Source organism: Balaenoptera musculus, chromosome 2 (assembly GCF_009873245.2).
Source record: "Balaenoptera musculus isolate JJ_BM4_2016_0621 chromosome 2, mBalMus1.pri.v3, whole genome shotgun sequence".
Classification (NCBI taxonomy): Eukaryota; Metazoa; Chordata; class Mammalia; order Artiodactyla; family Balaenopteridae; genus Balaenoptera; species Balaenoptera musculus.
The window spans coordinates 31,350,855-31,364,997 of NC_045786.1; the positions used below are offsets into that span (position 1 = coordinate 31,350,855).

At 42.3% G+C, this 14,143-nt stretch overlaps 2 protein-coding genes across 8 annotated transcripts in view; both read left to right on the plus strand.

The window, feature by feature from the left end:
• The window catches only part of FAM189A1 (family with sequence similarity 189 member A1), a 401,999-nt gene that overhangs the window by 275,507 nt on the left and 112,349 nt on the right, over positions 1-14,143 (plus strand). For all 7 annotated transcript variants that reach the window (XM_036843433.1, XM_036843436.1, XM_036843435.1 and 4 more), the window contains one exon: positions 3,935-4,045. In XM_036843433.1, coding sequence (XP_036699328.1) covers positions 3,935-4,045 — 111 coding nt within the window. The remainder of the gene's footprint in view (positions 1-3,934; positions 4,046-14,143) is intronic.
• On the plus strand, positions 219-2,823 carry NSMCE3 (NSE3 homolog, SMC5-SMC6 complex component). Its single transcript, XM_036843442.1, has one exon. The coding sequence runs from the start codon at positions 337-339 to the stop codon at positions 1,174-1,176; it is 840 nt and encodes a 279-aa protein (XP_036699337.1). The 5' UTR covers positions 219-336; the 3' UTR covers positions 1,177-2,823.

The following is a 14,143-nucleotide window of genomic DNA, read 5'->3' on the forward strand; positions in this document are numbered from 1 at the left end:
TGCTTCCTGTTCTCTATCTTCAGGGTTTGGTAAGGACGACACTTAATTCTAATAAAACACACGGCTGGGACCAGCAGGGTTGCGCGGAGACACCGCCACCGCGCGACCGCCGCCCGAGCCAGACCGACCCCCAGACACGGCGCGGCCTCGATGACGTAGCGCGCAGCCTCCGTGACGCAACCGCGCAGCCCCCTGACGCAGCGCGCAGCCTCTGTGACGCAACCGCGCCCCCTCCGGCCCCGCCCAGAGCCGCCAGGAGGAGCTGCGTGCAGACCCTCAATCCCCGCAGCCGCTAGTTACGGGGTGTCCGCTTCGCGCGGGTACCGCCGCCGCGACATGTCGTTAAAGCCGAAGAGCCGGGGCCGCGCCGGCGTCCAGGCCGAGCGGGGTGGCGGCGGCGAGGAGGCCCCGAGCACGTCCCGCGGGCCGGGCGGCGCCGCGTCGCAGGGCGGCCGGCGGGCCGAGGCTCCCTCAGCGCCGGGGCCGCGGTCGCAGAAGCAGCTGGAGCTGAAGGTGGCGGAGCTGGTGCAGTTCCTGCTGATCAAGGACCAGAGGAAGATCCCGATCCGTCGCACCGACATCCTGCGGCACGTGGTCGGGGACTACAAGGACGTGCTCCCCGAGCTGCTGCGGCGGGCGGCCGAGCGCCTGGAGTATGTGTTCGGGTACCGGCTGGTGGAGCTGGAGCCCCGGAGCAACACCTACATCCTGGTCAACACGCTGGAGCCGGTGGAGGAGGACGCGGAGATGCGCGGCGACCAGGGCACGCCCACCACCGGGCTGCTCATGATCGTGCTGGGGCTCATCTTCATGAAGGGCAACAGCATCAAAGAGACCGAGGTCTGGGACTTCCTGCGGCGCCTCGGGGTGCACCCCACCAAGAAGCACCTCATCTTCGGGGACCCGAAGAAGCTCATCACCGAGGACTTCGTGCGGCAGCGGTACTTGGAGTACCGGCGCATCCCGCACACGGACCCCGTGGACTACGAGCTCCAGTGGGGCCCGCGCACCAACCTGGAGACCAGCAAGATGAAGGTGCTCAAGTTCGTGGCCAAAGTCCACAATCAGGATCCCAAGGACTGGCCGGCGCAGTACTGTGAGGCTTTGGCGGAGGAGGAGGCCAGGGCCAGACCCCAGACCGGGGTTGCGGCCCCAACCCCAGCCCCTTCCTCTTGAAACCTGAGACAGACTCGGAGAGACCCTGGGGAAGGGCTGGGGGTGGGAGGAAGCATCTTGCTGTAACCCTTAAATGTGTGTAGTAGTTTTAGGATGTGTTTGCAATCTTTTCTTCTTGTGATATTATAAGTCACTTTGGTTCCGAATTTTCATTTATAAAAATATTAAGGGATGATTTCTTTTGGTTTGTCTTACTGTCTGTATTTGTTTTTATTGGTATAAAAATCTTGCTAGCTTTATAAAGCGAATTGGAAAGTTTTGTACCATGTTATGGAAATAGACATTTAAAAGAAAGAACACGTCAGTAAGTTGCTTTCATGCCAAGGAAATAAAGCGAAGTAGCTCTTGTCTGGCCTCTGGACTACCCAACTCTGTAAGGAAAAATAAAAGTCTATAAATTGAAAACTAAAATGTAACTGCCTATATCTCTATTTATCTTAGCACAGCTATTTTAAAAATATATTTTCCATGTGTGTAAGTGTTATGAGTCATTCTAAGCAATGTATGCATTGTATTTTTTCCAGATAATTTTTTGTGTGGCTGACCATTTAGTTCCTTTTTTTTCTGTTTTTTTTTTGTTTTTTTTGCTACTATAGTTATAATAAACACTGTGTTTTTGAAGCAGGTAAGCATTGTGGACTTATTTTAACCATAAGTCATGAGAAGATTTCATGACTGAAAAACAGAATCTTAACTAAAAAAGAAAAATAATGTTTACCACGTATCATTCAGATAAATAGTGTTTTGTGGAAGTTGCTCTATTTTTATGTGTGTGTGCATATTGGATCATGATGTAAAATACATTTCTTTCTGTGGGTCACAGAAAAGTGTTAATGATTAACCATACCTACTTGAGAATCAGACTACGTGGGTTCAGAGCCTCCCTCTGCATAACTGGCTGTAGGAATTTAAGCAGGTTAGGTTGTATACAGACCTTTCCTCACCTGTAAAATGTGTTGATGATGCATGTTATTGTGTGTGGTAGTGTGATAATTAGATAGGGAAGTACACCTAGAGATCTTGGCACAGTCCGGGGCTGTGGGGGATTTTAGTTGTTACTTTGTTCCTTAAAATTTGTTTATTCTTGGTCTGGAGCAGTTAAAAAATTTTTTTTAAGGTTTTCTTTCATTATCTTGTTCTAAATCATTCCTCGAATTGGAATTACTGGTTCAAAAATATGACAGTATTCTTCTAGTCTGACTCTGTTGTATGGTTTTATGGAAAAACATAACTCATGGTATATGGTGAGTAGAGCCCACGTAAACAGTAAGAGCAGAAAGTAAGATCTACCCCAGCTTGGAGAGGTCTCTGTAGTGTAGTGTATTCACATAGCGTATGGGGTTTCGAGGTTGTCTGACAGACTGAATTCAAATTAGGACTCATGCTGTGGCAACATGGTGATTTGGCATAGGTTTTAAGCTCTCTCAATCTCAATTTCTTTATGTGTAAAATGGGAAAAACAATAACTATATCGTAGTTTGTTGTATGGATTAAATGAGCCTGAAGAAAAGCTGGTATAGTGGCCTTTCATTGTATCTCTCCGTAGCCTCTGGCAAAATGCGGTTTATATACAGAGGTTCAACAGATAATTATTCAGCCGGTGAATAAGTATGATTGTTTGGGGGGAAGGTACTGCAAATTAACCATGAAATGAGGTAAATACTTAAAAAAAGAAAAATGTGGATTGATCAACCCTGGACTAGAGTCATCTAGAAGAATCTGGTGGGTATGTGGTGGTGTGGAGCAATGGGTTAGATGACGGTTTTACTTTATTCTGTTGAACTGGAATTTGCATTTATTTTATCAGTGAATATAGTTGGTCCTTAAAAGCATTTCTTCTTGGTTTGCATTTATTTCAGTGGATGAATTACCTTCTGGCTAAGCATTCTGCTTACTCAATGACCGCTTTCCCCTCTGGGGTGTTCTAATGCTGGGATTTTCATCTGTACGGGGCGGAAAATATCATTACGCACTATGCAGTGTCAGTTATATCTGAGGCACATGTTTTCCCCACACTTTTCTTGTAGAGATGTTAACAATTTACCATCAGTGGATTACCATTTTGTTTCAAATTTTAAAGTAGAAAACATTACAGACCAGATCAAGCCCTTGTTTCTTTTCACCCTTCCCAGAGGTGTCAAGAGTTTGTGGCTATTGTGCCATTGTCTAGTTAATACAATATAATGTTTAATATATGAATAATATATACAGTTGACCCTTGAACAACACAGGTTTGAACTGCATGGTCCACTTACATGCAGATTTTTTTCAATAAATATGGAGTACATTTACAGGCTGGGAGATGGGTATGTGGGGCGTTGTTACACTGTTTTCTCTGGTTTTGCATATGTATGAAATTTTCCATAACAAAAAAGAAATAAACTTAAAGGCATTCTAATAAATAAACTTCTTTCACTTGATTTTTTTTAGTAATTTATTACTTGTTATTTCTGAGACTATATAACACTATTTTGAGACTGTAGAATGCATAGTATTTTCAAGTTTAGCTTCTAAAATATTTTACAATATATTTCAAATAAAATCATGGCTGCTGGCTATGGCTTTTCAGAGACTTTACCTTTTTTATTTGATTTAAGGTAATATGAATTTGAAATTTTAATAAATAAACTTTCCTTGAAAACATAGAAATGTTATTCATGTAATTACTGGATCATCTGAAAGCTTTTTGAAAGCCAAATAATTTTTCCTTCGAGTCTCTCCAAGTGAATAATCAATTTCTTGTTTGGTTTGTTTCCAGATAACCTTTTTCATGCTGCTCTCTGCAGTATGTGTAATGCTGAATTTGGCTGGTTCAATTCTCTCCTGTCAGAACGCTCAGCTAGTCAACTCCCTAGAAGGCTGTCAGTTGGTGAGTAATGAAATGCAGACCTTTTGATAAAGGGCATAGGCTTTGATTTTGAATGAAAGTGATTTCAAAAATAATTTTATTGTATCCTTGGATTTATTCTGATGTTTTAGTGTTGTTTAAGGAATTAACGTTGATTCATTTTTAAAAATTCTCCCAAATTAAAACTGGTTCTATTCATAAGTCAGTTACTAATAGTATATTAGTATAATGCTATTTTAAAATAAATGTCTTTAGTAACGATTTTATTTTAATATTTGTAGCATTGATTTTTGTCTCCACTGAATTTTTAAAAATCAATTTTATAAGTCAATTTTAAGTGCTGAGATACATATAAGCTTGATAATGAATGCATCCAAACAATTTAGTTCTCATTTTTCAGTTAAAAAAGAGAACTATCTTTTCAATCTAGGAAAACCGTAGATGGTGTGCTATGGACATGGTAGGGGGTCATTTTGGTTTGTTGAATGTAATCATCATTCTTTATCATAACTTGGCTCCTGCTTCGGTAACACGTGCGTGTGGCTGGTGCAGAAATCAGAGTGCGTCCCATGACATTCAGTACAGGTGCAGTGTGACCCCTGATGTGACCCTGGCTGCTGGGTATGGGGGTGCTGGCGTTTTTTTCTTTAACTCAGAGAAGGCACAAGGCTACCCTTTAGAGCCATGCCCCTCATAGCTGCCCATGTACTTGCCAACCTGTGGCCATGATTTCTGAGAGGTCAGGGGCTATGCTGAACTCCCCGAAGCTTTTCTGTAGCAGGGCAGTGCCTACATTTCTAGTGGCCATGCCATCGGGTTCAAAGGGGAGCTGCTGCCCTTTACATTCCTCATCTACCAAGGCCAGCAAGTCTAGTGTAAGGTGCAGGCTGAGTGCTGAAGCACCTACTGAGTCCCCAAAACTGAGAGCTTAGTCTTGTTATTTTCTCTTCAGTGTGGGCGAGCTCACACTGATCATATTTCATCCCAATATGATGTACACAGAGTATCCTCGCTGTAGTGCAGCATTTCCCCAGGACTACCAAGAACTGACACAACCTGGAGCCCCATCACCATCAGAAAGGGCGACTTGCTAACTTCTGTTCGTAACTTGGTAGCCTCTCTTTTCCTAAGTACTAAATGTGGTGAATATGGTAAAATCTGGCAACCTACACAGGATTAGCCATTTTTTTCTCTGATTCCAATTTTCCAAGACAGTGACTGGGGTGACAAGAAGTGACAGTGCCCGGAGGTCCAGATCCAAAAGAAAGGCAAGTGCCCAGTCTTGAAAGGTTGACTTCTCCTGGTATTAATCTCAGACCCTGTTTCCCTATACTGTATGCATCAGTATACATCTGTATGCATCAGAGTTTGGAGCAGAGAAAGGTTTATTGCAGGGCCAAGCAAAGAGCCGGGTGGCTTGTACCCACCAAATCCCCGAACTTCCGGAAGGGTTTCAGCAAAGCATTTTTAAAGGCAAGGTGAGGGAAGGGCGAGGTTGCAGACTTCTTGGTGCAGGAATCCTTTGTTCTTGCAGCTGTCCACTTAGGTCAGGTCACAATGTTCCTGTAAACCTCCAACAAGACAAATGTTATTCTCTGTTCTGCAACTTTTTATCCCTATATGAATGGACTCTTAAAGGTCAGAGTCCTGAGAATAGGCTCTCCTGTATATTTCAGGCTATAGGCAACATTCTTTTACAAAAGGTGCAGAGCCAGCATGACTAAGTACAGGCAACAGAGCACAAGGGTTAGAGCTAATGGAATAGATCTAATAAGGAGTCAGGTTTCTTCTTCCCTATTACGTATCTTCTTCTCAGTGAAAATGAACTTGGCTTATGCCTAATTTCACATAGTATAAAACTAAATTTTATGTGGTTTTTAAGTTCTATGAAGAAATTCATTTGAAACAAATGTAGAAAATGACAAAAAAATTAAATATGAAAACCGTAATAGGCATACAATTAGGGAAATAGAAATAGGTCATGAAAACTAATCCCTGTGTGCCCTCTAAAAGTAAATAATGTAACTTTTAAAATTATTTTTGAATAATCTGGAATTTCCTCTCTGATCATCATTTTTACCTTCTGAAAATTTAGATACCTGAATCCCATATAATACACATTTTGGTAGACATATTCTGTTACTTTCCTCAAGTTAAATAATGTATGTCTCTGAGTGACAATTATCATAGAAACAAACTTTTTGCACGTTAAAATACCTAATGTGACTTAGACACAGCAAGCATTAAATAATATGGGTTGAACATTCCCACTTTCTGCTCAGAGATTAATGTGTCTCTTGGAGTCAGGGTAGAATATCTCACACATGGGAATTAAAGAGCTACATTCTAACCAAAAATACCCATGGAAAACTTGCAATTGATCCATATCTGCTTTCTTAATCAAGCCGGCTACAAAGGGCTTTCTTGTGGTTGTACTTTATTTTGGAGATGAATAGGCTAGGGAAACCACACTTCAATTTTGAAGTTGTTTGAAACCTGAAAGAATGTGGAACTTTATATTATATGACAGCAGTAACGTCCAAGCCAGTAACGTCCATTCGGATATATAAGTATATGAATATCCTGTATGTATGAATTTACTGGAGAATATTGTGACAGTGGCCAAGGAGACCCTAACTACTCAATATGGAGTTGACTTCTTGCTGCCACTCTTCCTTCCTCAAGTTTTTTGAAATAAAAAGGGGTTTTGTTTGTATTTTTGTTTTTAAGCTAGCTTGGTATCAACAGCCTTTAGTTGAAGCAGACTCTGGTTCTATCCTTGATTCACAGTCTTTTAAAATATTACCAGATGCTATCTTCTGATTTATTTGTGATTTTTCATCTGTATTCATAAATGCAGTTAATTTGGAGCTTTCATTTTCCTCCTGCCCTATTTTGTTTCATGATTATCGTATTTCATAAATATTAGTTAAGAAACTTCAATCTAAGGAATTTTCTGTTCCTTGATGGATACTGGCACATAAATGCCAGTTGTCCGTACCTTTTGGCATTCTCTGGACCTAGAACTATTTTATTTAAAAAGTTATTAGGCATAAATTTCTATTCTTCCAGATTTTTTTCTATTTCTTTCTCAGCTTTTGAGCCACATTTGACAATATCAATTGTCAGAATTAACATTTTTTCTTTGTATTGGCCTTTTCACATTTTAATATGAAGTAATGCATTGAATTGTTTTTAAAATACCCATAGTAACATTATGTCCTTATTTCTTTTGTTTTCATACTGTTGTATATTTCTCTTCCTTTCCTGATGAGTTTGGCTAGAAATGTATTTGTTTTATTTATCTGAAAACTTAAAGTACCAAAGAAATGTATCCATTGTAAAATTCCCAAAATACAGAAGTGTAAAATTTTTAACTCCCCCGTGTCAGCATGTACCCTTATGGAAATTTCTGTATGTAAATTAGGGAAATAGCCTCAGATCTAGTCCATCCTTTTAACTCCTGCATTGTATTCTGTGGATGCAAATTCTACACACTACTTCACAGGTCCCCAACTGCAGGGCCCTTAAGTGGTCTCTTCTTATGTCACAAATAATGCTGGATTTAATTGTTTTATAAATTAATCTATGGACACGTTTGTGTGTTATCTATGAAGGATACTTTCTAAAAGTTGAATTGATGGCACAAAGAGTAAATGCATTAAAATGTTGACAGCTGTTGCCTTCCAGAAAGGTTTGTACTCACGATCATTTCTGCCTGCGGTCCCTGGAGACGAGCACGTCCAACCCTTGCCAAGATTAGATGTCACCAATATTGAAAATGTTTGCCAACCCGAAGGATGAAAAATTGCATCTCACTATGTTTTAATTTGCTCCCCCTGGTCATCAGTGTGGTGGAGTTATTTTTAATAGAAGCAGAATTGAATGTAGAGATAAATTGGGAAAGAATTGAGATCTTTATCATATTAAGTCTTTTGATTTAGGACCAGGTTATGTTTCTTCCAGCCTTCAGGGAAGTCTTCTAGCCTTTTTCATACAGTGCTTAAACATCTTCTACTAATTCCTAGTTGGTTTGTAGTTTTTGATGCTAATGTCAGTGGTAGTTTTCTTCACTCTATTTTATAATTGGTTATTGCTATAATGTAGGTAAGCTATTGATTTTTTAATTAAACTTTTCATTTTGAGATAACTGTAGATTCACACACAGAAATAATACAGAGAAATCTATGTAGCTTTTACCCAGCTTTCCCCAATGGTAACATCTTGCAGAAGTATCGTACAGTATCTTACTGGGATATTGACAGTGATGTAGTCAAGACATAGAACATTTCTACCACGTTATAGGCCCCTCCTGTTGCTTTTTTAATAGCCACAGTTACTTCCTTTCTGCCCCCACTCCCTCCTTAATGCCTGGCAATCGCTAGTCCACTAGAACACTCCATTTCTATTTTTTTATATTTCCAAAATGTCATATAAGTGGAATCGTACAATATGTAGGCTTTTGGAACTGGCTATTTTCACTCAGCATGATTCTCTGGAGATTTATCCAGGCTGTTGCACATGCTGATAGTTTCTCGCTGTTTATTCCATGGAGCAGTGTTGCTCTGATTGGATGGACCGGTTTAACCATTCACCTGTGGAAGGACATCCAAACGAATTCCACCTTCTGACTATTATGAATAAAGCTCCTATGAACATTCCTGTGCAGGTTTCTGTGTGAACACCAATTTTCAGTTCTTTGAGATGAATGCCCAGGAGTGCAGTTGCTGGTTGTATGGTAGGTGCCAAACTGCTCTGTAGGTTGTCCGTACCTTTTGGCATTCCCACCAGTGATGTACGAGTGATCCGGTTTCTCCGCATCTTCATCAGCATTTGCTGTTGTCACTTTTTTTTACTTTGGTCATTCTCATAGCATAGAGTGATGCCCTATTGTAGTTTTAATTTGTGTTTCCATGATAGCTAATGATGTTAAACATCTTTTCATGTGCTTCTTTGCTATCTGTATATCCTCTTTGGTAAAATGTCTATTCATGTGTTTTGCTTATTTTCTTTCCGTTTTTTTTTTTTTCTGTTGAGGTTTGAGAGTTCTTTATATTCTAGATACTAGTCCTTTGTTGAATATGTGGTTTGCAGATATTTATCCCAGTCTGTAGTTTGTCTTTTCATCCTCTTAATAGGGTCTTCAGCAGGGTAAATTTTAAAAATGTTGATGAAGTCTTATTTATCAATTGATGCTTTTATGGATCACGGTTTTGGTGTCAAGTCCAAGAACTCTTTGCCTATCCCTAAACCTTGAATATTTTCTCCTATGTGGAGGTGAGAGTTCCAGCTCTCCAGAAAGCCTCCACTGATACCTCTCTGGCTGGGAAGGGTAGACCCTACTGCTCCCCAAGTGGCTTGTACTGACATGGGGTGGGGAGATGGCCTCATCACCGCCAGGCAGTGCTGAAAGCCCTGACTTTCCACCTTACCTGGGAGCAGAGGGGCCCTCCTTACTGCCGGGGGTGGGTGGAAGCCCAGGCTCCCCACGTGGCCTCCTTCAACACCACGGAATTTGGGAGGCTCTGAGTTTTCATCTCCAAGTCTGGGATATAGGAAGCAAAACCAAAAAACTCAGGAAACTCACCACTGTGCCCTTCTCTGGGTCCCGAAGTCCATAACCAGTCTGTCTTCTTTTTACTTTTCGGAGTCTTTAATGTATGTTTTGTATACAACGTCCAGTGTTTTTAGTTGTACTCAGAAGAATAGGGAAAAGTACATCTCCTCCATCTTTCCGGAAGCCAAAATGCTGTTGACTTTTGTATATTTTGTATGTTGAAATTTTTTGTTAACTCTAAAAGTTTTTCAAAATTATCTTTTAGTTTCTAGGTGGACAGCCACATAAGCTGTGAAAATAAAGGTTCTTTCCCTTCGTTATGAATATTTATAGAGCGTATTTTTTTCTTAACTTTTTACATTGATTGATATGGGTTTCAATAGGCATTCAGTACCGTGTAATGCAATAAGCTTTTTTTCCCCAGTTTTATTGAGATATAATTGACATACAGCAGTGTACCCAGGTGTACAGCATAACGATTTTTAAAAAATTTTTCTTTGGAGTATTGATTTACAATGTTGTGTTAGTTTCTGCTGTACAGCCAAGTGAATCAGTTATACATATACACATATCAACTCTTTTTTTAGCTTCTTTCCCTTACAGCATAAAAATTTGACTTACATCATGAAATGATCATCACAATAAGTTTCGTGAACATCCATCATCTCATATAGATACAAAATTTAAAAGATAGAAAAAAATGTTTTTCCTTGTGATGAGAACTCTTTGGATTTACTATCTTAACAACTTTCATATACAACGTACAGCAGTGTTATTTATATGTATCATATTGTACATTACATTTATCTCATAACTGGACGTTTGTACCCTTTGACCACCTTCATCCGATTCCCCCTCCCCGCACGCCCGCCTCTGTAAAATCTGATCTCTTTTTCTATGAGTTTGTTTGTTTTCAAGGTATAATTGACCTACAACACTGTGTTAGTTCCTGTTACACAACACAGTGATTTGATATTTCTATACATTCAAAAATGATCACCAAGATAAGTCTAGTTACGATCTGTCACCATACAAAGATATTACATAATTATTGACTGTATTCCCTATACTGTACATTTCATACCTGTGACTCATTTATTTTGCAACTGGAAGTTTGTACCTCTTCATCTCTCTCGTACCCCCATCCCCTCGCCTCTGGGAACCACCTGTTTGTTCTCTGTATCTATAACTCTGTTTTTGTTTTATGTTTGTTCATTTGTCTTGTTTTACAGATTCCACATGTAAGTGAAATCATACAGTATTTGTCTTTCTCTGTCTGACGTACTTAGCATTAGGCTTTTAACCTAATCCCTGACTGAGCTTCATAGAAGGACACACGATAGGAGACGCAGCAGGGAGAAGGCCCGGCAGCTCCGTCTGCCTGTCACCCACCACGGCTGCCCTGCTCTCACAGAAGAGGTGCCTGGGGAGCACCTGACACAAGGCCAAAGCCTGTTTTCAAACAGGTGTTTTTAGAGCATCTTTGTTTTCACAGAGACCCAAGGCCTGCGTGCCAGCACACAGCTCCCCTGAGGGCCCACTTCCACAGGACAAGCAAGGTATTTCCACATTGCTCTGTGGTCTCCAAGAAAGCAGTGACATAGCACAGAACTTTCAGGTCATTTTTCCACGGGAATCTGGACCAGCCTAGGCCCCATGTTACCCTTTATTCATGTTGAGGATTTTCGGGGGAAAGGGGTGACTAATAACAGCCCTTTTTTTTTTTCTTTAATATATTTATTTATTTTATTATTTTGACTGCGTTGGGTCTTTGTTGCTGCGTACAGGCTTTCTCTAGTTGCAGTGAGCAGGGGCTACCCTTCACTGCGGTGCGTGGGCTTCTCATTGCAGTGGCTTCTCTTGTTGCGGAGCACAGGCTCCAGACGCGCAGGCTCAGTAGTTGTGGCTCATGGGCTTAGTTGCTCCGCGCATGTGGGATCTTCCCGGACCAGGGCTCGAACCCGTGTCCCCTGCATTGGCAGGCGAATTCCCAACCACTGCACCACCAGGGAAGCCCAACAGCCCTTTTTTATAGCGTTGTTTTATTCCTGACTTTTATAGGATGGAGAGTGAAGAGGATTGACATGATGGGTCACCATTCAGTGTAGTTTTCACTGTCAGCTTCCCAGAGGTGCCCTTATTAACGTAAGGCATTTCCTTCTAGCCTGACTTTTTTTTTTAAACTAACTTTATTTTTTTTTTAAGTTTTTTTTTTGGCCGCACCACATAGCTTTTGGGATTTTAGTTCCCCTACCAGGGATTGAACCCAGGCTCCTGCAGTGAAAGCACCAAGTCCTAACCACTGGACTGCCGGGGAATTCCCTAGCCTGACTTTCTAAGATTTTTTTTTTAAATCAGGAATGCATGTAAGTTTTATCACTGTCTTTTCAACATCTGTAAAGATGATCATACAGCTTTCCTCTTTAGTTTATTAGTGTAGTGATTTGCATTAATAGACTTCCTAATGCTGAACTACCTTTGCGTTACAGAAATAGACCTGCCTTGGTCCAGGCACATTTAAGGCATACATATTATGTTGCACTTGAATTGCTAATATTTTGTTATTTAGTTTTGGCTGCATTGGATCTTCGTTGCGGTGCGCGGGCTTCTCATTGCCGTGGGCTCTTGCTTCAGTAGTTGTGGCTTCAGTAGTTGTGGGCTTCAGTAGTTGTGGCTTCAGTAGTTGTGGCTTCAGTAGTTGTGGCTCAGTGGGCTCTAGTAGTTGTGGCTTCAGTAGTTGCGGCTTGTGGGCTCTAGAGCGCAGGCTTGGCAGCTGTGGTGCACGGGCTTAGCTGCTCCGCGGCATGTGGGATCTTCCCGGACCAGGGCTTGAACCCGTGTCCCCTGTGTTGGCAGGCAGACTCTTAACCACTGCTTCCTGTAACAACAGCTTAGGAATGTGTGTCTGTATCTTTCAGGGAACTGGGAGTTCGGGGACTCTGCTGTGTGGCTGGTTTATAGACTAAATTGTTCCCAGTTTCCCGGCCCAAAAGCTACTCTTTGTTTCTCCATCCTCACGTGTCCTAATCAGTCACTGGAGCAGCCCTTTGAGACTCAGGGGAGGCCTGGGAGACTAAAGCAAAGACTTCTACTTCAAGGACAGCGTCTCAGGGCTTGTACTCGGCTTCAATCCCCTTGTCTTTGATACTCCTCAGTCTTGAGGGGAGCAGGTTCAGGAGAAGAAAGGGAATAACATTTGGGATAAGAGAGGTTAATCCTACACTCGGCAGAGGAAATCAGTTTTAGGGAGACTCGGTTTCACAGAGAGAGAGAGCTTCTTAAATATAAATTAGTTGTGTGCTTCCGTTCCATTGCACATGGAATGCAGGGCCGCCCTCCTTGTAGCCTGTACTCCGTGCTCCGTCATGGCTCCTCCCTCTTGGCCAGCCTTCCCTGGTGGCCTCCTCCCGACCCCTCCCTCCCAGCCTCCCTTCTTCCCCTCAGCCTCCCCCACCTCCTCCTTCCGCCACCAGCTTCCTGGGTGCCCTTGGCATCCCTCCACCCATTCCTCCCAGCTCACCCTCCGCTGGAGTCTCCCGTCCCTCCCCTCAGCCTCCTATGGTAAAGCCCCTCCCCCACCGCTCCCTGCCCCCCAGCTTCCCGCACCCCTGCCTCACCAGCCATTGGAATCCCAGGCTCTATCTGACCCCAGGCAGATCCTAGCCTCAGCCTCCTGCAGGTGGTTCCTTCCCATCCTCCAGATTCCAGAGTAGGTGGTACAGTTATTGACCAGGGTTCTTGGCCTCCTTAATCAAAATCAATCAGAGGCCAGACAAGAAATTCAGGCAAGGCTTTATTGGGGCCCCTGCTGCAGCAGGGGAAGGGAGAACAAGTAATAAGTTCCATTGCTAACTCGCTACCTGAGAGGCTGGTGAGCTGGCTCCTGACATGGGCTTTTGCTCCCGGCTCTTCAGAAGTGACAATTGGGCTTTTTGGTCTCCTTGTATCTTGTTGTCCATAATTTGCCCCAGCTGCACATGCATGCAATTATTTTTAGTCCCATATAGTTTCTTTATATTTTGTTGCTCAAAGAGACGTTTGTCCAGGTGCAAGCACTGTAGCAAAGGGTCCCAGGTCCCAGCTGGTGTCAGTACCTCCAGGGAAGGGCCTCCCCCCATCCCCCTATCGGAGAGGCTCCCAGCTGCTGTTGTTCTCTTGGCATCCCGTCAGTTTTCCTCCGAGTACTGGCGTTTCCCATCATTCCCTACTTGGCAGAACCCCACAAGGAGCAAGGCCACATCCAGGGCTGGGTGCCATCCTGGCCTGTGAGTGAATCAGCGAGTGTATCCCAGCGGTTCTTTTCCTAAGAGCCCCAGAGGAAGATAAAAAATTACCTGGGGGTTTTAAGTAAACATGCCGTTTTAGGTTAATGACAATTAAAACCATTATGGGTTTTCAAATGTCTTTTTAAATGCCTCATCATGTTTTGTTTAATTTACGACTGCTGGTACAATGAAATATTGCACAGCATCAAAAATTTGTTTAAAAATCTGTTTTCAGTTATGACCTAATTCTTTCAATTCATCCTGCAGAAGTTTGGGATTTACTTTCACATTCTTACA

What these genes read in the sequence shown, in the direction of transcription:
- NSMCE3 (XM_036843442.1), top strand. Translation starts at nt 337, where the DNA reads ATGTCGTTAAAGCCGAAGAGCCGGGGCCGCGCCGGCGTCCAGGCCGAG.